Below are 22965 nucleotides of genomic sequence, written 5' to 3'. Positions count from 1 at the left end.
TAGATTAAGTCATTTAAATAGAGATACATAGTATTAGTTATAGTGCAAAATACATGTAGGAGGCAGGAATATGGCTTGGAGGGGATATGAACTTGGGTTTAGTCTGAGACAAAGGCAAAATGATCTGGCAATGGGTAGTCAAATGCGTTGTTTGTGTACCTCCTGCCCTTGGCTCCCCAAACTAAAGGTTAGGTAGTCTCCAGTGGCAAACCTGATAAATGTGCAGTTGGGGAAGATGGAAAGTTTGACCAAGAGATCTCATTCAAAATCAGTGTCTCACAGACAAAACAAGACTCCAAATCGTTGTATAAGCTTTTGATAAAGTTTATGGCAATATCTGTCTAGTCAATACCAATCTGAGGAAAACACCTTCTGGGCATCTATTCCCAAGGGATGGCTCAGTGAATTGACTTAACAGGACCTGTGCTTATTCTCTTTCTTATGAACTTCCTTTTTTTGACTCCCATGAGAAAATTTTGAAGAAAGCAGTGACAAAAAGCAATAGTTAGTAATAAGGCAGATATCTATTGAGGATAAATTTGTTCAAGTCTGATGAAATAATCAAAGAGTTCTTGAGAGGAGATCTTAGGGGATAAAATACATTTAGCACTTGGTAGCTTGATAAAAAGAAAGAGGGACTGAAATCTAACAGAAGACTTAACGCTTTGTTGTAGTCAGAGTGATTGGCCCCACCAAGCCAGGAAGCTCAAGAGGCCTCAGTGATTTGCACTATTTTGAATTTAGGATCTTTGCTTGAGCAACAAGGGATTTCAATGGGACCTCCAAGTTGTCGAACACCCCAAAATATCAGTAGAAAACCTTTCGATAAGCAAAAGTTCCATTTAGTCGAACCTACTGCAGTAGGGAGAGCGCCACCTGGACGGGGTCCTAGGGTATTTTGGGTAAGTCAGAAGCAGAACAGGTGTCGAGCTTTGGAGTCTGGACACAGTAGTTGAAGGCGGGTTTTTCAAAGTGGGGAATGGAGTAAGATTGGGCAAAGTTCATAACCTACTAGTTTAGGGTCGGTTAACACCTGTAAGTGAGAGTTTGGGTAAGGAAACTGTTATTAATAAGCAGGCTGTTTACCAGAGTCAGAATATTATTGTCTTCAATATATTGTTTTGCCAGCATTTCCTGAAGCAAACAGGAAATTTTTTAAGTACTGGATTGCAGTCTTATCTCTTCCAGGCTAATGTTTCCTAGAAGAAACAACTAAGTCATGTGTACATAACTGGTTCATAGTTTTACCTAAGTCATGTTCACAGCTGATGTCAATTCTTAAAGCCTATGATTTTAATATCAGAAAAAGTAGAACTTCAAGTAAAAATATCGGAAGTTAAAAAAATGACATTATTTACTACTAAGAAGAAAATTAGATCAAAAGATATGGTATCACATTATGTTAAAAAATAACAGAAAGAACTACAGTCAGAAACAGAAAAACATGTCAACAATTATAACTGGAGATTTTAACAAGTCATTCCCAAACGAGATTTGAATATTATAATAAGCTCAAAATTAATACCCAACAAAAATAAAGCACACACAGAATTAGTTGCAATGATCAGCTATATCCAGGACTACAAAGAAAGCCTGAATGCATTTCTGAAAGCAACATCATTTATAGCAAAAATTAAATATAATAAAATTAGAAATTGATAAAAATCATATAGCCCTAAACTAAGAAAACATAAATAACTTTTGGGTTAAAAATATAAACAAATTAAGATATATTTGTGACTGTTTGCCAAAGGAAGCACTACGTGTCAAACTTGAGAAACACAGGTAAAGCAGAATTTAGACAAAACTTGTATTTTAGTGATCAACTGACTGATTGCAGAGATGGGGTCTTGCTGTGTTGCCCAGGATGGTCTCAAAGTACCTTCAAGTGATCCTCCTTCCTCAGTCTCCCAAAATGCTGGGATTACAGATGTGAGTCACCACACATGGCCCGAAACTTGTATTTTTAAGCTAAAAAGAAGAAAAATGAACTAAGCATTCAACTAAAAAAACTTGAAATGAAGCAACAAAGTAAAACTAACAAAGCAAGGAGGTAGGGAATAACAAATCAGAAGTAAAGTAGATGGTCAGAATGGATATGAGAGAATGTACAATGTATATACTATCATCATTATTTTGCCATCCAAAACTGTCATCTCCCATATCTACATGGGAGGCTGAGGCAGGCGAATAGCTTGAACCCAGGGGTTGCAGTGAGCTGAGATGGCGCCACTGTACTCTAACTGCACTCCAGCACGGGAGACAGGGTGAGACTCTATCTCAAAACAAACAAACAAACAACACACACACACACACACACACACACACACAAACACAAACAACAAAACCTATCATCAAAGAAAACAAAAACTCAATATGTAAAAGAGGTGTTATTCTGGCTGGGGCTCTGCTACCTAACTCTCTTTCTCCACTGACTGAGCAATGCTTTTTGAAAAACCAGATTGAGAAGACCTGTTGTAAAATAGGTCTTGCATGAAGCTAGTGATGAACTCACAAACCAGTGAAAAGGACTTTCTTAACCTTTAAAATCTGCTAGTGGCAAAAAGTGTTTCCACGGGCTAATGAAGAAAAACAAGAAAAAGTCCTGAGCAACTATTCCTTTTTACCTTAAGACATTCTTACACAACTACTGCATGATTGTTTCTGGAGACCTTTTTTTTTATTCAAGTAAACTTTTTGCCAGCATTTTCTGACTCAAAATATAGGAGCAGGAAGATAACATTTTTGTGAGAAAAAAGTTTAAATACAGCTTCCTGCTGCATTTAAATAGTATAGTAGTTAATATGATACTAATATACTTTGGATATATTTTGAGTTTGTTGGTTTTCCAGTATTCACCCACTGCTAGGCCTGTGGGTGTTGGACATGCCTGTGGTTCTCAATTTTGCTTGACTGTTAGAATCCTGATGTCCAAGTCTAACTCCAGTTAGACCAGTTCAGCCAGAAAGTCAGAAGGTGTACTCAAGCATCTGTTTTTTCAAAATCTCCTTTTGTGATGCCAAGTGCAATCAAAGTTGAGAATCATTGTAATAGCAAATGGTTGAATGGAAACTCCACCTTCTATTTAAATCTTACCCCAGTCTGCCCTTAGCTGTTCTCTTTTCACAGATCTATCAGTGTCTGAAGATAACTACGGCAGGCTGATCAAATACGCATATAGCAGGATGACAGCAAGAGAGTGATACACTGCCTGTGTTCCAAATCACAAAACATCTAAACAGGCTGGATGATGGACTGAGTCTGATGGGATGGAATTTCATAAAGATACATAAAAAAGCATCTTGGATACAGTAAACTTAACTCCACAAATACAGGGTAATTTAGATGTGACTAAGTAGCAGTACACATGAAAAATTATTGAGGAATTTTGTTGACTTTAAGGGTAGTGTGAGTCAACACTGTGATTTGGCTGCCAGAAAATAAACTCAATCCAAGGCTGTGTCAACAAAGGCATACTGTCCATTCTGCATGCTCATTATAGCACTAAGTACTGAGCCATGTTCTCAATCGCATACTTCACGAACATGGAAAGCTAACAGTATGGTTAAGGGGGGAAACTGGAACTGTCATCTTGGGGAATAAAAGGGATATTTAGCCAGGAGTAGTTAGCTTAGGGAGACCATGACAAATATTTTCAAAATATTTGAAGGACTCAGTTGTGGAAATGAGATTAGATTTATTGTGTAAAACTCCAGAAGTGGAGAGCAATAGAGAGATGGAAGGAAATGCTTTTCAGCAGTGTTGCTCATCGACAAATGGATTGAACAGCCACAAAGAATGGAGGGTTCCCTGTCCTTTGAGATATTTAAGCCTTCAAGTGAATTATGGGTGAGGAGTTTCAAATCTTCTAGAGTTGAACCAGATAAGAAAGTCTCTTCTTCCGGTAAGATGTTATGGACCTATAACTTCAGTGTACTTAAAAGTAGATTGGGAGTGAAAGGCAGACTTTTGATGTTATGTACACTGTTGAAACCCCTTAGCATGGTCTTCTGTAACCTGCTCACCCTGCCCCAAGGAGGCAGCCAGCCAATGCCACCAGCCCCGCGGAGACCCTAGTGCTTTTCCAATGGGGAAATGCAGTCACTTTTCTTCCGATATTACATCCTTTCTGGAATATGTCTCACACACATGTCTCTTTACCAGCCCCTTTTTCAAGTAAACCAACTTCTCGCAGAAGCTGACAATATGTCTCTTTACTCTCTACGAAGATTCTGGCCCTTCTCCTCACCTGTCAGAAGTGGAGGATTCCAAAGGGATCATTAGCATCCATCCCAACAGCCTGCACTGCATCCTGAGAACTGCAGTTCTTGCATCCTCAGGCAACTTTCAACTACACAGACCAAGGGAGAGAGGGGATCCCTCCGAGGTCCCATAGGGTTCTCTGACATAGTGATGACCTTCTTTTGGAACTTTTAGAACCCCCAGGACATTTCCAAACTTTGAGCAGGGCGCTGGGGCCCAGGCGTGCGGGAGGGAGGACAAGAGTTCCGGAGCGGCGAGGATAAAGCGGGGACTCCCTCCACCCCACGGTGCCTAGTTTCTCCTCTCTCCACGTGGTCCAGGGTGGTCGCATCACCTCTAAAGCCGGTCCCACCAACCACCAGCCCGGGGACTGAACTTGCTCCTCCGGCCGCCCGCTCCCGGCAGGGGACGGGGGGCGGGGAGGGAGAGATCCAGTGGGGGTCGGGGGAGGTGGGGCCGCCGGGGAGGAGGCGAGGGAAACGGGGAGCTCCAGGGAGACGGCTTCCGAGGGAGAGTGAGAGGGGAGGGCAGTCCGGGCTCGGCACGCTCCCTCCCTCGGCCGCTTTCTCTCACATAAGCGCAGGCAGAGGGCGCGTCAGTCATGCCCTGCCCCTGCGCCCGCCGCCGCCGCCGCCGCTCAGCCCGGCGCGCTCTGGAGGCTCCTGCGCCGCGGCGCTCCCGGGCCCCGCCGCCGCCGGCCGCCCCGCCGCCCTCCTCCCGCCCCCGGCACCGCCGCCAGCGCCCCCGCCGCAGCGCCCGCGGCCCGGCTCCTCTCACTTCGGGGAAGGGGAGGGAGGAGGGGGACGAGGGTTCTGGCGGGTTTGGAGGGGCTGAACATCGCGGGGCGTTCTGGCTCTCCCCCCCTCTCTCCAAAAAGCTACACCGACGCGGACCGTGGAGGCGTCCTCCCTCGCCCTCGCTTCACCTCGCGGGCTCCGAATGCGGGGAGCTCGGATGTCCGGTTTCCTGTGAGGCTTTTACCCGACACCCGCCGCCTTTCCCTGGCACTGGCTGGGAGGGCGCCCTGCAAAGTTGGGAACGCGGAGCCCCGGACCCGCTCCCGCCGCCTCCGGCTCGCCCAGGGGGGTCGCCGGGAGGAGCCCGGGGGAGAGGGACCAGGAGGGGCCCGCGGCCTCGCAGGGGCGCCCTTGTCCCCACCCCTGCCCCCGCCAGCGGACCGGTCCCCCACCCCCGGTCCTTCCACCATGCACTTGCTGGGCTTCTTCTCTCTGGCGTGTTCTCTGCTCGCCGCTGCGCTGCTCCCGGGTCCTCGCGAGGCGCCCGCCGCCGCCGCCGCCGCCGCCGCCGCCTTAGAGTCCGGACTCGACCTCTCGGACGCGGAGCCCGACGCGGGCGAGGCCATGGTAGGTTTGCGTTAGGGTTTGCGGAAGACCCGAGAGTTTGCTTTAGGGTTTGCGGCGTTAGGGTTTGCGGAGGACCCGAGAACCTGCGCGGGGGAAAGTGTGTATGTGCTTTAAGCTTGTGTACGTGGGATCCAAAGTTACTGAGCTCAGTGCAGGCTGCTTTGGAGAAAAGTTTTCTTCTTTTTAAATAGAAACTTGTTGCTAGAGAGGCAAGCAAGTTACACGAGTGAAGGGCCCGGAGGAGAGGTGCCCAGTGAGAGATCCCGAAAGCTATTTCAGACTGGTTTCCTCTGGGCCAACCAGGGGGTCTTGAACTGTGCCCAGTCAGCGGGGCTCTGGCGAGTGTGAGTTCATTTTGGTCGGGAAATGCTCGTTTCTTTCCCCAGCGGATTCATGGGACTCCAGACAGATTCTGGGACACTGGTTATCAGTAACGCCAGCCTTACTTTCCCGGAGTGTGCATAGCTGCGGAGCACCAGGCGCTGTGCGTGACTTTAGAAAAAAAAGTGTCAGGGACTTTAGTAACCAGGCTCCAGGGCTTTCAGAGTTCACTTGAAATTGGTCAGACTTGAGATGTAACAGGAGATTAGAGTCAGTTAGATCACAATCAAGCAAGGCTTGTTTCAACTTTATAAGCTCTTCATTCCTAAAATCTGGTCATGAGATACTGAAAACTAAGGTTTTTTTTTTTTTTTTTTTTTTTTCTTGTTTGGGTTTTTTTTGTTTGTTTGTTTTATTTTGTTTTGTTTTGTTTTGTTTTAAATAAGAGGTGTTTAATCCTTTGCCTACAAATGTTGCCGAAATACTTTTGAGGCATTCTGATTTTCAAAAAGGATTTGTGTTTGTTCCTACTTCTTACTGGCTCATCTAAAAGAGTATATATTTATCTAAAAAGTTCATACCTGCCATCGCCAGAAAGAGTACGCTTAAGAGAGTTCTTAAAGAAGTTATATTCGTCATTTCAGTTCAAACACTTGCAGTATCGCTTGTTGGAACTACACTACAGTGGTTTATTTCAACGGATGGCAAGTGGAGAGGTATACCTGTGGTGTGTTACAGTCAACTTTAAGTTGACTATTGATTAACACATACACAATGCGTAGAAAATAAGTAGCCTTATATTTTGAAATATTTTATTTTTATTTTGAAATACACTTTAAGGTTGAGAAGAGTAATTTTTGAAAATCAAACTACCTTTGTATTTAAATTTTGGGGAAACATTAAAATGTTGGAATGTGTAATAATTTAAGATAGGGGTTAAAGGAATGCCTCTTAAGTAAAAACAATATAAATGAAATAGCAGAACAGACTGCATTCTGTGAATTGCAAAAATAATTTTCAGTGCCTATACTCACATTGCCATAACTATAGTGATGAAAATATCTTTCTGTTCTTAAATACCACAGAAATGTAATATTGGGCTCAATAACACTTCTGATAATTTGAGTCCTTGATTTTGCAGTACCTATTTGCTATTTCTGCAAAGGCAAAACTAGTAAAAGTATGATTTAGTAAGGCAACATCTCTGTATTGGCTATGGTCCCTTCCTTTGGTTTACAGTAAGAAAATGTGCAGTAGAAAGTAAAATGAGAAGCATTCCCTGATAAGCCAATAGACTGTATGAGAGTCACTCACTGCTGGGTGAGTCTTGAATTCATGTACCCTGAGTGTGTGTGTGTGTGTGTGTTTACGTGTGTTATGTACAGGTATGGGATTGGAGAATAAAAAAGTTAACTTATTTTTAACTTTCAAAAGTGTCTTCATTGGTGATGTAAAATTTGCCATTGGTGGTATGGCAAATTTTACCATTGCCGTGAAAATCTCTATGCATTTTTGTTTGCAAATGTTGCTTTTGATATTTAACCATTTGTATATTCTGTATAGTGAATATGGGTTAGTGTTCTGCATGTGATGTGGGTTCTTTTCCCATGTGATGTAACATCACTTCCCATATGAAACATCATCTCTCAGTTCCATAGACCACAAAGCAGTATTTCATTGCTCCATTAAAGTTTCGTTCCCCAGTGGGTGAATAGAGCCTTGACAGGGCATGTGTCATTAATGTGTTCAGTGAAACTGCTGTGTCCTTGCTATGAAACATGTCACACAACTGCCAAGAAACTGATGTGAAGACTCTATGTCTCTCCCTAGTGGCCTATACAAGTGCCTCATTTAGATTTAAGCACTAGAGAAGAACTGGGGAGAAATCAATTGTTAATTTTCTATAACTACATGAACCCCAAGAAAATATTTCAGAAGGCAAACAGAAGATGCTAAATATCTGTAGGACCAATAGATGCAATTTTTTCATAACTTTCACCTAGGAACTTTTTTAATATTTAAAAAATCAAAAATAGCACACAAGCTATGAACCAAAGTTAGCCATCCAGCCCTTCACCCCACCTGTAAAGCCATACAAAAGATTGTAGGTAAAAATCAGAAATGGAATGAAGTTCTCCTTATTCCTTGACTTGTATTTGCATTTACTGGATTCCTATTTCTAGTTATTTGTGGTTGCATGACTTACTGAAAAGTCTTAAAATGTTTCTCTGAAGGATGTTAACACAAACAAGACAGTGTCAAAAAAGTAAGGCAGGCAAAAGTAAAATTAACTGGACATGATAGGGACAAAAGAGAATAGCAAGTCCAAAGCTGTTATATTTACAGTTTTACTTATAGTATATGATTGAGTATGTTTGTCAACATCCACTCTTATAAGAGATTTCTGACATTCCTCTGAGTGATACGGGCCATATGAGGTTTTAGATATAGAAAGTTCAATTCATCTTTCATTTTGATTTCTACTCCATTATATTCTTCTGAAATATGAATATCTGATTGGTAGCTATTTATTCACAAGACAGTTATCAAAATTGCTTTATAGGAAGCAGTTAACTACTGATTTTAGTGGCATGTCTCTAAGACCCATAGATCTCTATTCCTGTCCTTTTGAGTTCAGTGGAGAAAGACAGAGGATGATGGATTTAGATTTCATTCTGGACTTCCGGTTCTGATTCCAGTTCCTCTTGAGAGTAAGGTCCTGGCCTCCTAGTTATCTCCATGTGTCCAACCTGGAATGCTGTTTCTCAGCTCTTGCTGGGGTTTTCGCCAACAGAGGAACTGGCGTGAGACTGATGAGGGTTTCCCGAATCCCTGGGACTGTGCTTGCCTGCTTGCCTTTGGCAGTCCTGGGGTTCTTTCTAGAGTAGGAGTTTGTAACCGTTATCTGTGATGTCCATAACGTGTGTTTTGCACTTCGCAAAGAGCTTTGCAAGTTAGCTTTGTTTTTCGCTACATTTCCATAATACAGACATTATTTTATTTCATTAAGGATGATGAACCCAAGATTTGAATGACTTAACCAGGAAAAAGAATAGATTTTTTTTTTCCTTTTCTTCTTTTAAAAAATGTTTTATGGCATATAAAGACAGTTTCCGACTCAGAATGGTTCTATTTAGGACTTTTGGACTTTACAGTGGTGCAAAGTCAATACACATTCAGTAGAAACCATACTTCAAGGTTTGAATTTTGATCTTTTCCTGGGCTAATAATATGCAGTAAAATACTTTCTCTGGATGCTGGACAATGGAAGTGAGCTGTGACCAGTCAGCCATGTGATCACGAGAGTAAACAATAGGTACGCTGCTGTATATTAAATGTATTTTCAACTCAGGAAGAATTTGTCGGGATGTAGCCCTGTTGTAAATCGAGAAGCATGTGTGTTTTAGAGAAATGTGGTATGGTTTTGGGCCTTTGGGCCTGTGATTCAGACTCCTTTCAGCCCCTCTGCTGGTCTCTGGCACACTGTAGCAGCATACAGGAAGGCAGAGAGAAGCACTGTGTGTGACTTTGCAGTTAGGGGCACCTTGTTGCATTTATTTAGGTCCTAATTCCCCACAACGGGACAAACGGAAATAAACCCAGACTTTCTTCCAGGCTTTACCACATGGTGTTCGTTTGACTAAAGATAAATTATATTGGCCGGGCGCGGTGGCTCAAGCCTGTAATCCCAGCACTTTGGGAGGCTGAGATAGGCGGATCACGAGGTCAGGAGATCGAGACCATCCTGGCTAACACGGTGAAACCCCGTCTCTACTAAAAAATACAAAAAACTAGCCGGGCGAGGTGGCGGGCGCCTGTAGTCCCAGCTACTCCGGAGGCTGAGCCAGGAGAACGGCATGAACCCAGGGGTGGAGCTTGCAGTGAGCTGAGATCTGGCCACTGCACTCCAGCCTGGGCAACAGAGCGAGACTCCGTCTCAAAAAAAAAAAAAAAAATTATAAATGACCTAATCCATAGTAATATCCTAAGAATGGCTACTTAACTGGAGGCTTAACAAGATTTCCTGACAAACAGTTTTTCAAAGTTGCGCTAAAGTAACTTCAGTGAAAGATTGTGATTTTACCTCTGCCGAATGACCTTTCACAAATAAGTGGATTTGGAAAGAACAAATTTAAGTTGGCAGAAGCATTATTATACCTCCTCTGACTTCTGAGCATATATTGTTTCACCTTTCACCAGTTACATTATTCCTTGTAGATGTGCATTTTATAAATACTATATGGGTCTACCTTTTTTTTTTTCCTTACAAACACATATTTGTAAGTACAGATTTGTATAAATTGTGGATTAAGGTATCATTGATTTTTCTCACTACAAAAACATATATAGCAGGGAACTTTAAACAAGGAGAGATGCCGATGAGTTTGATTTATAATGTGATTATAAAATGTACTATAAATATTTTAGGTTTGTGTAGTTGTTTTTCTGAAACTTACTAGTGTAAATTTTTGGGGTGACTTCTTTCCTCGGTTGATTAATTGTTTTTTCAGAGTTTATGTTTAACCATGAGAAAGCAGAGATTGTTTTTATTTAATTAGCTTTATTGGGCATCCATCATGGAATTAATCAAGTTGTGCATTAAATACTTTGTCAGTGGATTCATACTGTTTCCTTGTACTGCTCATGCCCTAGTGGCTTTCAGGTGTTAGGAGTTATCCACTATAATTTTTTTTCCAATTTTGAAATCCAAAAGTTCATTTTCTTTTTTTTTTTTTTTTTTGAGACAGGGTCATGCTGTATTGCCCAGGCTGGAGTACAGTGGCATGATGTCCGCTCACTGCAACCTCTGCCTTGTGGGTTCCAGTGATTCACGTGCCTCAGCCTCCCACATAGCTGGAATTACAGGCATGTGCCACTAGAGCAGGCTAATTTTTGTATTTTTCATAGAGACAGGGTTTTGCCTTGTAGGCCAGGCTGGTCTCGAACTCCTGGCCTCAGGTGATCCACTTGGCTTCCTAAAGTGCTGGGATTACAGGCATAAGCCACTGCACCCAGCCCCAGCAGCTCATTTTCTTAAATTATTTGGGGCTATAATCCTAATCCGAACTGACATAAAGCTGTTTATAGTCATTGTTCTCTAATTTAAATATTTTTTATCTTCACTGGGAAAATAGTAATGTATTTATTTACATAATGCTGCCATCAGTCCTGCTGATTAATATGTCTATGCACTTCCTCCATTGCTTTACTGCTTTGGGACTGCCTGGAAGAGGCAGGGAAAGGGAATCCAGGAATTCAAGAAAGAAGCCATGTGGATGCTCCTAATTCCTTTTTACCCATTAGTACCAGGTTCATTTGGTCTTTAATCTCCTTCAACTCAGGGGCATGTTAATCAATTCTTACTAGTGGCAGCTTCAGTTCTAAGCAGGAAATTACAGTTCAGTGTGTGATGCAAAAAATGTAGAGTGAGTGATCTTGTCTATAACAAGCTTATAATCATTTTGGAGAAAAGAATTTAGTCATTAAAAATACTACAAGTGAATTAAACTGTAAATCGAGACCGTAATAGTGGTTTTGTAAGAGAGTCTTGTGAGTTGCCACCAGTTGTTGGCTAGCCTTCTGGGAGTTGCATGGGCAGGTCTGGGAAAGGTGGAATGATATGAGACCCAATGTTAAAAATGAGTAGATGCTAATTACAGAAATGGGGGAGAGAGGGATGTTTTGAATTTTGAAGAATGACAGCAAAGTACAGAGGAAGTGAAGGTCAGGGATGTTTGGGGAACTAGAAGCAAACCCTCTGGTGCAAAAGTCAAGAGCTTTAAGGGAAACCGAAGAGAACATGGTGGGAAGTGTGAAAACCAAGAGCAAGTCTCAGTTTGGGTTGAAAGCAACAGGAGCCAATGAAGATTCTTTAGTGGTGTGCTGAAAGTGAGGTTTTAAGGAGTTTAAGCTGGCATTATTGCACAGAAGTGTCTAAGAAAGCCGACCAGAAGCTGATTAGAAGCTTCTCCGAAGCCATTTTCAACTGCAGGTTTTCTTAAAGTGTCTGGCAGTGACTCTGCCTTTCTAATTACGGTGGCCAACTATATATGGTATTCAAACTCCTCTATATGCTCCTGATTGCTGGTCATGATAGTGGTGATTACTTTTGACTTACTGTAGGCACCCATCATTGTGCTATCTGGATGCATTTACAAAATTATAGAAGTAGACATCTATGCCATTATGGTTTGCATTCCAAATGGAGCAAGCAGTGTAAAGAGTGCTCATGCTTAGATACACATACACACCCCCACCCCCCCACACACATATACGTGCATACACCTCTTAATAGTTCTTCAGACTGCCAAGTATAACTTACATATTCTTTCTTGCATGGCTAAGAATTTGTAGACAGTTCATTGAAATAGAATATTTAGACAATCAGAAGTGTATAAGATTAGAATCTCCATATTTGCACATATATTTATTTGTAGGTCAGTAGGCAATTAAAAAAAAAAAAGAGAGAAGGAGATAACCCTCAAGTGTCCTGGAAATTCCTACTTTTTAAAATCTGCTAACAATGAGACCAGAAAGGTGGGGGTGGGGATGTGAGGAGGTGAGTAAACTACCAAATAAACAATATAAATACTTTAGCTGTTCTTATAAAAGTTTTTTTTTTTTTTTTTTAATATGGTGGAGTAATTTACTCAAACTCAAGAGATGCCACCTACTAGAGAAAGGACATACTGAAAGAGGAAATACTCAAATGCACAACTTTGTGTAAAAAGCAATACTTACAAGTTTAAAAGACTCACTTCTAAAGGAGTTCGGCTTCCACCTGTCCTCATCTGGACAGGTGGAAAGATGTATATTTTGGGGTAGATCAGAAAGATGTGGTTTGTGACTTCTATATTTATAAAGGTTTCTATTTAGACATTTATTTTGTAATTTAATTTACCTAAAATTGGTCCCTAAATTACCATTTTCTCTTATGCAGTAGTAAAGAATGCAGTCATAAGTGATCAAGGCTGGGATGAAAGCTAGCTATTTTGCTAATTGCAGAACTATGCACTCTGTTTACACTACCTGTGATAGTGCCTGGAAGAACTCACTGTCAATATTTCTGCCTGTTTCAGTCACATCACTGTCGCTTGTGTCAGTGACGGAACTTGTTTAGAGATGCAGTGCAGTGGATAAGAGCACAGGACCTGGACGTGCCTTTCTGTATTCATGTCCTGGCTATGCCTTTTAGTACCTGTGTGGCCTTGGACAAGTTACTTAGTTTCTCTGTGCTTCTTTTTTGTTTGTTTGTTTTTGAGACGGAGTCTCACTCTGTCGCCCGCGCTGGAGTACAGTGGCCGGATCTCAGCTCACTGCAAGCTCCGCCTCCCGGGTTTACGTTATTCTCCTGCCTCAGCCTCCCGAGTAGCTGGGACTATAGGCGCCGCCACCTCGCCCGGCTAGTTTTTTGTATTTTTTTAGTAGAGACGGGGTTTCACTGTGTTAGCCAGGATGGTCTCGATCTCCTGGCCTCGTGATCTGCCCGTCTCGGCCTCCCAAAGTGCTGGGCTTACAGGCTTGTAGCTCAATGAGTAGATGCTAATTTTTAATTTTTGTTTGAGTCTGCTTTGTGTATTTACTTTCTCCGTTTTTTTTTTTTTTTTTTTTTTTTTTTTTTTTTTTGAGGCAAAGCCTGGCTCTGCAGCCCAGGCTGGAGTGCGGTGGCGGTGGCGTGATCTCAGCTCACTGCAAGCTCCGCCTCCCAGGTGCACGCCATTCTCCTGCCTCAGCCTCCAGAGTAGCTGGAACTACAGGTGCCCAGCTAATTTTTTTTTTTTTTTTGTATGTTTTTTTAGTAGAGATGGGGTTTCACTGTGTTAGCCAGAATGGTCTCGATCTCCTGACCCGTCTCGGCCTCCCAAAGTGCTGGGATTACAGGCGTAAGCCACCGCGTCCGGCCTAGTTACTTTATCCTTTTAAAAGTTCTCTTCCAAAATACAGAATAGAATTAATGCCTGCTTCATCAGGTTGTTTTGAGGATAAGAATGTGTATATAGGTCAGGTGTGGTGGCTCACGTCTGTAATCCCAGCACTTTGGGAGTCTGAGTCAGGTAGATCACTTGAGCCCAGGAGTTTGAGACCAGCCTGGCAACATGGAGAAAACCCTGTCTCTACAAAAAATAGAAAAATTAACTGGGCATGATGACACGTGCCTGTATTCACAGCTACTCTGGAGGCTGAGGTGAGAAGATGGCTTGAGCCCAGGAGCCAGAGGTTGCAGTGAGCTGAAATCATGCCACTGCACTCCAGCCTGGCCAATAGAGTGAGACTCTGTCTCAAAAAAAGAAAAAAAAAAAAAAAAAAGATAAAAGAAAGAGCATGTATATATATATAAAGCCCTTGGAACCATGATTGGCATGTAGTAAGCTTTCTGTAAATTTGTGTTAAATAGTCTTCATGATCAGAAAACAAAGAAAATATAGCATGTAAGTTCTGTGTCCTAGACATACGACATAACTGATTATTCAGCACCTTGCAACTAATTTATTAAATTTTTAAAATTATAAGCTTGCTGACAATTTTCCCTATTTCTAAAATATAGCAAGAAGATGTAATACTGATGTTTGATTTTGAAACAGGTGAAGGAAATGCAGGGTGTTTAATCATTCAGTGTCTGGAGGCTATATACTGTAGTTCTGCCTATAATATGTTCCCACTTTCCCTGGGTGCCTGGGTTTGTTCCTCTCCTGAAGGGCAGCACAGGTGTCCATAGACCACACCAAACCAAAGAATCTGGGATGATGCTCTCTCCTTAAATGCCTCATTCATACTTAAGTCATTTGGCTGAAAAGGACTTTGGTACACATAAGCTTTTTAGGATGCCATATAATTTAATATGAACTCATCTTAAATATATTTAGAGCATATACATTTTCAAGTTTAAATGTTTATTAATGAAACATGCTACTGTTGCTACTTTGATGTGTAAATATCTATATTATTGCCACAAAAATAAATATGCACTCTAAATTTACAGTGAAATCACCACAGAATACCTAAAATAGCAACAATTTCACTGAGGAAAATATAAAGAAAACTTAATGGTAGAATGCTATATGCCAGAGTTAAACTTGTGTGAATTTGTTCAGGAAAACGTGATTGCACTGTTCCTAAGGGACCCTCTTCCTGAATGGTAACCAGTCCAGTGTGTGCTGTCTGAGATGTGTGGACACCAGGATGAATTATGGAGTAGATACTTTCCTTCTCTGAGAGTTAGCTGATTTGCTTGAGTACTCTAGTTTATGCAAAATAGTTGATTTTGTTTGCTGGTTCTCTTTGTCAGCTTGCCAGTCAGTGCTGTGACTTGCATGGTTACCCTGTGCTGAAGACGTTGGAGGCCCGTGAGCAGACAGGAAAAAGGGATGAAAAATCAGTGGTGGACACACTTCCCAGCTCTTGAACAGCTGACAGCATAATTTTTGATTCAGTAACATACAGAAAGTATTCACTTCCCTAGGATTCCAATGCAGATGTTAGTTGGAGTATTTTAGAACTTTTGACCAGATAACCCCATTTTTAAATAGAATTTTTTTTTCTGACTGGAACTGGAATGAAGCACTAAACACTAAATAGGCCCTCAGGTAGTATGTAAGTACATTAAAAGTTAGATAATACTATATTATTCATTCACATCTCTATGGATCATCTTTTTAAAAGTGATTTTCATATTATTTGTATTTCAGAATTAGAATTGTATGTAAGCATATAATGAAATGAAGCTTTATATTTCCATGCTATTATATTTTCCCAATTATAGAATTCAAATTAACATTTTAATGTGATTTTCTTCACAGTAATTTTTCATTGTCACACTAATTTATTTTTCTTTGAATTTTTTTTTAATTTTAATTTTTTTTTTTTTTCGCCACCGGCCTCACTCTGTTTCCCAGGCTGGAGTGCAGTGGCATGAACGTGGCTCATTGCAGCCTCCGCCTCCTGGACTCAAGTGATTCACCTACCTCAGCCTCCCAAGTAGCTGGGACCTCAGGCACATGCCACCCCACCCAGCTAATTTTTAAAATTTTTTCCAAAAATGAGGTCTCACTAAGTTGCCCAGGCTGCTCTCAAACTCCTGGGCTCAAGTGATCTGCCTTGGCGTCCCAAAGTGCTGGGATTACAGGCATGAGCCGCTGTTCCAGCCTAATGTCTTTTTCTCTTACAAGTGCTTTGCTTACATTTTTATTGTTAGAAACAGGATTCAAATAACTGCGTATTTAATATTCTTTTTATGTAGAAGAAACAGTCTTGAACTTGATGATACTTTTGGTTCCAACTTGCTAAAATCCTGGAAAAGGATGAAACATTTGTGAAAAAAATCAGACCGTGGCATTGCGGTAGTCGAGGAAGGGTCATGCGTGTGAGTGAGTGTCACTCTGAGACAGGCAGCACTTTCTCCCTTGTGGTAATTCGATATGGTATGGGAAGCCGACTACTTAATCTGCTTCAGCCAAGCAGTGTTCAGAGTTTCATGCCCTTTTACTGAAATGGCAAACATAATTACCTTACCTAAAATGATGTGTTGGTAATGATTTTACCGAATAGTTCACTTGGTGAACAATAGTGAAAACAGTTCGCCTTCCCTTGTCTTTGTTTACACTTAAATTAGCCCCTCCATGTCCCTCCCTGCCCCAAGAGTGGATGGATTTGGCAAATCAGACTGAAATGTTGAAGAAAATGGTCTTGACTCTCTTTTAACTGCAGTGACCACACAGCTGCTGTGAATCCTGTGACTGAATTCCTATAACCTGTAAAAGGGATTGTTATTTCCACTCACTCAAAATTTCTTGGAAGTAGCTAGTTAATATCAGATACCAGATGTGAGGCTATTTTTAATCACTGTCATTTAATTTACTATAATATCATTGCCTACATGGAATATTTTTAATTCTTTCTTTTTGTTTGTGTCTGTTTTGTGCATTTAGTTACTTTATCCTTTGAAAAGTCCTCTTCCAAGTTTATGTTTTGAAAAAGAGAACACTTACTTAGATTCATGTTTGCTTACAGGTCATGACATCTATGACTTCCCTAAAAAACAAACTAATCCTTTTGTCTCAGAGCCAAATTTTAGTTTTAGCATAATAGTGATTCATTGTTTGTTCTCTTTGAGTCCTAGATCTTTCCTTTAATTTTGGTGTCTGTCCATGACAAATTAGAATTTTATTAAGGCCAAAATTATTCATGAGTCATGACCATCACACTTACAATTGGGTAATTTGAAGCTGCTTCAGATACACATTAAAGCAAATAATGATGTCATAAATTTTAATGCAATATTTTTTTTCCCTTCTTAACATTGCAGCAGTGAAGCCTGTTCTGTTAGAGACCAATTCTGTTTTACTTGAGAAAAATGTACCTCTGTGGTCATGTCCATCTGAGCACAGTATAGTTATTATATTACTATAATATAGCACACAGTGACACATAACTTAGTAAAGATTAAAAATATTTAAAATTGGTGATTTTTTTGTGCCATGTTGATTAGACAGTTCTTATTCTTCTACCTGTCTTTTTTTTTTTTTTGAGACGGAGTCTCGCTCTGTCGCCCAGGCTGGGGTGCAGTGGCCGGTTCTCAGCCCACTGCAAGCTCCGCCTCCCGGGTTCACGCCATTCTCCTGCCTCAGCCTCCCGAGTAGCTGGGACTACAGGCGCCGCCACCTCGCCCGGCTAGGTTTTTGTATTTTTTAGTAGAGACGGGGTTTCACCGTGTTAGCCAGGATGGTCTCGATCCCCTGACCTCGTGATCCACCTGTCTTGGCCTCCCAAAGTGCTGGGATTACAGGCTTGAGCCACCGCGCCCGACCTCGTCTACCTGTGTTAAAACTAGGAACAGTGTTAGTGTGACTGCCTCTAGTCACGTTAAGAGGACACATGTAGAAGACTGATGCTCAGGCTTCCTCTAGTACAAAACACCTGAAATTCAAATTTTGCTTTTCTGTGCTGTTTTCCTAATTAAATGTATCCTTGAAGTTGAGTTTAACTTTATTACACCCCTGTTAAATATCTGCAATGTGTTGGGAAGGAGGACACATATGCCTGATTTAAATTTAATGTAATTGTATAGATATAATTTCATTTTCCATTCAAAAATTGAAATGATATAAATTAATATATGTACAGCTAAAATTAGATCTGTAATGTGGAGATGAACTCCATGCTGTCCTTTGTGCACTGTGTATTACATATGAGTATTAAATACGTGCTTAGTGAATGGGTTAGAAAGAGTTTTTTCTTTCTTTTTCTTTTCTTTTCTTTTTTTTTTTGAGACGGAATCTCTCTCTGTCGCCCAGGCTAGAGTGCAGTGGAGTGATCTCGGCTCACTGCAACCTCCGGCTCCCGCATTCAAGCAATTCTCCCTGCTTCAGCCTTCCGAGTAGCTGGGATTACAGGCACGCGCCACCACGCCCGGCGAATTTTTGTATTATTTAGTAGAGACTGGGTTTCTGCAGGTTGGCCAGGCTGGTCTTGAATTCCTGACCTCAGGTGATCTGCACGCCTCGGCCTCCCAAAGTGTTGGGATTACAGGCGTGAGCCACCGTGCCCGGCCTAGATAAGAGTTTTATTAGATACCCTTGTAAAATGCCAAGCAACCAGTTTCCATTAATAAGAACAGCAACAAGTTCCAGTTAAAGATGTACCGGTTTAAGAGCTGTCGTTCTTTTATAAAATATGACCAAGATGCCTTAAACATGGGCTTTAATACATGTTACTGTGAATTTCACTCTGACTTAATAGTACACAAAGCTCTGAAGACGCATGGCTTCACCGGTGGTACATTGGCACATTGTTTTCTGTCCATGTTTAAGTTCATTCTTGTCCAGAACAGTTTCTGGTTTTGTAAGCCTAAGCTATTAACATCTGACTTAATTAAATCGATAGGGAGCCTTTTATCTTTTTTTTTTTTTTTTTTTTTTCCTATCTGGAGGCTTTGTTTCCCACTGACATTAGCGGTTCCCTTCCTATGTGCAACAGGAAAAATGTGCAGTCATTCCAGGAGCACGGTCTCCTCAGAAGGTTAAAAGTGATTGTAACTTAGAGGTTAATGTTTCACCCCAGTGGAAAGTGTTTCACCCCCCTTGATGATATGCCCCTGAGTGCTCACATAGGGTAGTACTCTTTTTTTAAACCAAAATTTTAGACACGTGTTATTCAAGTCTTCTTTACGAATTACACATTCTTTCCTTTTATGCCATCTTTGACCCTAGTATACTATTTTGCAATTAACACATTTTAAACTTCTTCCAGACAATACTTCTTCCAATAACTTCTTACTTCAAACTACTTTTACTAATGACAGAATACCTATGTCCATCACGGTGAGGAATTATTCATTGTTTACACCACCTTGTATTACTTACATAAATATCCTACGAAGAAAAACTACAATTCATATTGGGACTAGATTTTCTTAAATTTAAATTCTTTTGGAAAATCAGATTCTATCGGCTCTGTTGTCTTTTCATCTATAATTGTACATCTTCCCACTATTTTGATTTATAGATGATGTTATTATATTAGGACAGCTTGGCTTTTAATGTAATATTAGCTAGCTTTATGGCTTGAAAAACTTAGTACATATACTATATTCATAAATACGGCACTGGACACTCTAGCATATGACGTGTGCACTCAATCTGAAGAATTAGACATTTTTTCCTGCTCTGTGATGATTGATTGATTGGTGGTGGGGGTAGAAGGTGGCCAGTCTTTGGCAACGTAAAATTTTGTTAAAATTTTGTCAAACTGATGTATTTCATTGCTAAATTTTGAAATCAGTATTTTTTTAGAGGGAATATCTCGAGTTTATGAGGACAGAAATAAATATTCTTAGAAAATTGAGAAGGTTTAGTCTCTGTACATGCAAACTATGGCGTGTTTAGATCAGAGCAAATGTCTTGCAGTAGGGGTTGACGCCGGGCCATGTTTAGTCATCAAAGCATGACTTCTATTCTGGGAATGTGGTAATTAAGAGGTAAATATTATTTACAATAGCCCTCATAAATCTTTAGTTGTTCAACAAAATAACTTGCCCTCAGAGTTAGATGATTTGGCTGAAATTATTTAATTGGGTTATTCCTACTTGATCCAACATTTGATTATAATATATGTAGTAGCGCTAAATAATTTGGGATTTCTGGCCTCTGGCTGGCTGTTGGAGAAGTTTTTTTGGCAGGGGGTAGGTGGGGGGCATCCTAAGGAACAACTTTCCCTCTACTAGCATTCTTTACTAGAAAAAGCTCCTATTTAGTTTTTTCCTAAACGTGTGTCTTATTTCCTTTTGGCATTGTCTTTCTTGCTCCCAGTTATAATTGTGAGCAAACAGCAATAGAAATTCTGTGTAACTTTCAACACAGTTTGGTCATCAGAGCTTGCCAGCAAGTATGTCTATTATGAGAAAACTGCATTTGCCACAGCTAGACCATCAGCACGTGAAGTCCATTGTCTTATGTTCTGTAGTTGTTTTTTCCTATTTATGCTCTATTCTGATTCAAGTTCAGCATCTCAGTGATTATAATTGTGGGGAAAAAATTTCATTTTGAACTACAAACAGAAAAGATACCAAGTTGTTGTATTTGAAAGATTATTTTAGAATTTGGTTATACCTTCAAGTAAAATAAGCTGAAGAACCAGATATTTAGGCACATTTTGACTATAAAATAGATACTCTACATAAAACAAGAATAGCTTTATTTTATTTTATTTTATTTTTTGAGATGGAGTCTCTCTATGTCGCCCAGGCTGGAGTGCAGTGGAGCAACCTCTGCTCACTGCAAGCTCTGCCTCCCGGGCTCACGCCATTCTCCTGCCTCAGCCTCCCAAGTAGAAGGGACTACAGGTGCCCGCCACCATGCCTGGCTAATTTTTTGTATTTTTAGTAGAGATGGGTTTCACCATGTTAGCCAGGATGGTCTTGATCTCCTGACCTCGTGATCCGCCCGCCTCAGCCTCCCAAAGTGCTGGTATTATAGGCATGAGCTACGGTGCCCGGCCTACATATGACAAGAATAGCTTTTATATGTCTATATATAAATAGACATATATGTCACTTCATAATATTTGTTTATTATTTAGCTAGTTATTGCCTATAAACCAGTATTTAGGTATTATATAAAATCTGAGGAAAACAGTTCTATAAGATTCCAAGATGTTTTAGGTATTTAAAAGTTTTATATATACAATAGTGACTCATTTGTTATGGTATATGAATATGGACAAGAACTTAGACTGAAGCAAAAAATAACAATTAGTTACATAGCTATTTCAAAGCCCATGCAGTAGTTTTTAATGTTCAGTGAAGTTAAAACATCTCCTGTTCAGTTATGCTGGATAATAAATATTAAAGCAGGAGATATTAGAACAATACAACACTTACTGTGCTATTTATAATTTAAAATATTAAAGATAAATAATAGAATAACTATAAATATTGATACTATGATAAAACTTTTAGCATGTCCACGTTCATTTTGATAGATACAAAAAATCAGAGCCAAGCAAAATAAAACACACCTAAAACTTTATGAATGTTAATAATTTTCTATTTTTGCCATAAATCTTTGGCCGTTGCGTCATATTTTATTTAATAAAGAACAGTTGTTAAGCTGGGGCTTGGTCCACCGTATGTCAGTATCAGGATGCGATGATTCTTTCCTGAACCATATTCTTCTCTCTCTTTGGCTTTGGTCTCTTGTAAGGCTCTTCTGTAGGTGGCCTTGGCCACACCTGTGACATCTAGGGCACAGTTGTGCTGCTTTTACTCATTGTGAACTTGGTCTTATGTTTTGTATTGTGCCTCTGTTCATTGGCTCCTCTTTATTTTAGTGTAATTCAAAGTGTTAATTGGAGGTTTTAAATGTAGTTTTGACCAAATTGTGTTTGAGGTCACATGTACCCAGTTTAAAAAACAAAGAAAAAAATTCAACTCACTTTCCAGCTTCCTCTGCAGCTAATATTGCCCTAGAATGGTTCTTGCCTATAAGAGAAAATCTAGTAGGGATTTATGGGAAAACTTTTGCTTTTTTTTTTTCTGCTAAGGCACTGCTTTTCTTCTTGTTCCCTTATTTATTTCCTTCCGTGGAAATGATAAAATGTTTTAAAATTTTAAAACTTTACCTTTGTTTCTCAAAAGAAGACTTTCAGACTTACATAAATCAAGATTTTAATAATTAATGTGTTGCCTCGACTATGGAGTAACTTTCTAAAGTTGTACTATCATGATCTTAATTTATTGACCCTTAGGGTTAAAATAATTTGTGTCCTTATAACCTAACATTCTTTGCTTGGCTGATAGATTTCTTTAAAATGTTATATGTTTATATTTTATACATACTTTAAGAAGCTTTATTCAATAGCCACATTTCAAATAAATAAAGGTTCTGTTTTTTGGTAAGCCTATACCTTTGTTTCTTCTAGCTTTTAAAAGTGTTAATAGCCTGGGAATGACCCTTGACCTTCTCTAATTGTTTGGGAAATTGTAACTAGAAAGAACTGAGAGAGGACAAACTTGGATGAGAAGTCTCAGAACTGATAGTAAAAACAAGTGCAAACAAGAAAATATTTTATGTACTTCATTCAGATTAATAAGGAATTAAACACTTGAACTAGTCAGAAATCTAGTTTGATTCTCGGCTTTTGCAAGCCTGAATTTGTCATCATAATCATCAAAATGAGAAATTACAAAAGAATGTTAATTTAAATTTAAAACAGCTGGAAATAACAATACATTGCATATAAGCTTATCTTCTCATCTGTCAACAACTGCTTGCAGATGTCACATGAACTATTTTAACTGCAATTATAAACTCAATGGAATGTTTAGAGGTGATTCCAAAAATGTCATTGGCTGACATAGAGTTATTCCTAAGAAACAGGCTGTCCAACACAATTTTAAATATACTCAAGATAAGGAGTTTCAAGTTAAGGTTTTGGGTTAAAAAAATCAACATCAAATGATAAATGAGAAATAAATCTTATATTATTTTTTCTAATAGTTTATTTATAAACACAACATATTTCT

The 22965-nt window shown here is 40.0% G+C and overlaps 1 protein-coding gene across 1 annotated transcript in view; it reads left to right on the top strand.

Annotated features, from left to right (window-relative positions):
* Positions 1 to 5468: 5468 nt before the first annotated feature.
* VEGFC (vascular endothelial growth factor C) overlaps positions 5469 to 22965 on the top strand; it is a 120449-nt gene continuing 102952 nt past the window's right edge. Inside the window, 1 exon segment of the mRNA NM_001136099.1 lies at positions 5469 to 5627. Coding sequence (NP_001129571.1) covers positions 5469 to 5627 — 159 coding nt within the window.

Source organism: Macaca mulatta, chromosome 5 (assembly GCF_049350105.2).
Source record: "Macaca mulatta isolate MMU2019108-1 chromosome 5, T2T-MMU8v2.0, whole genome shotgun sequence".
Lineage (NCBI taxonomy): Eukaryota > Metazoa > Chordata > Mammalia > Primates > Cercopithecidae > Macaca > Macaca mulatta.
The sequence above is the reverse complement of the archived record's forward strand: the minus strand, read 5'-3'. Positions and strand labels throughout refer to the sequence as shown.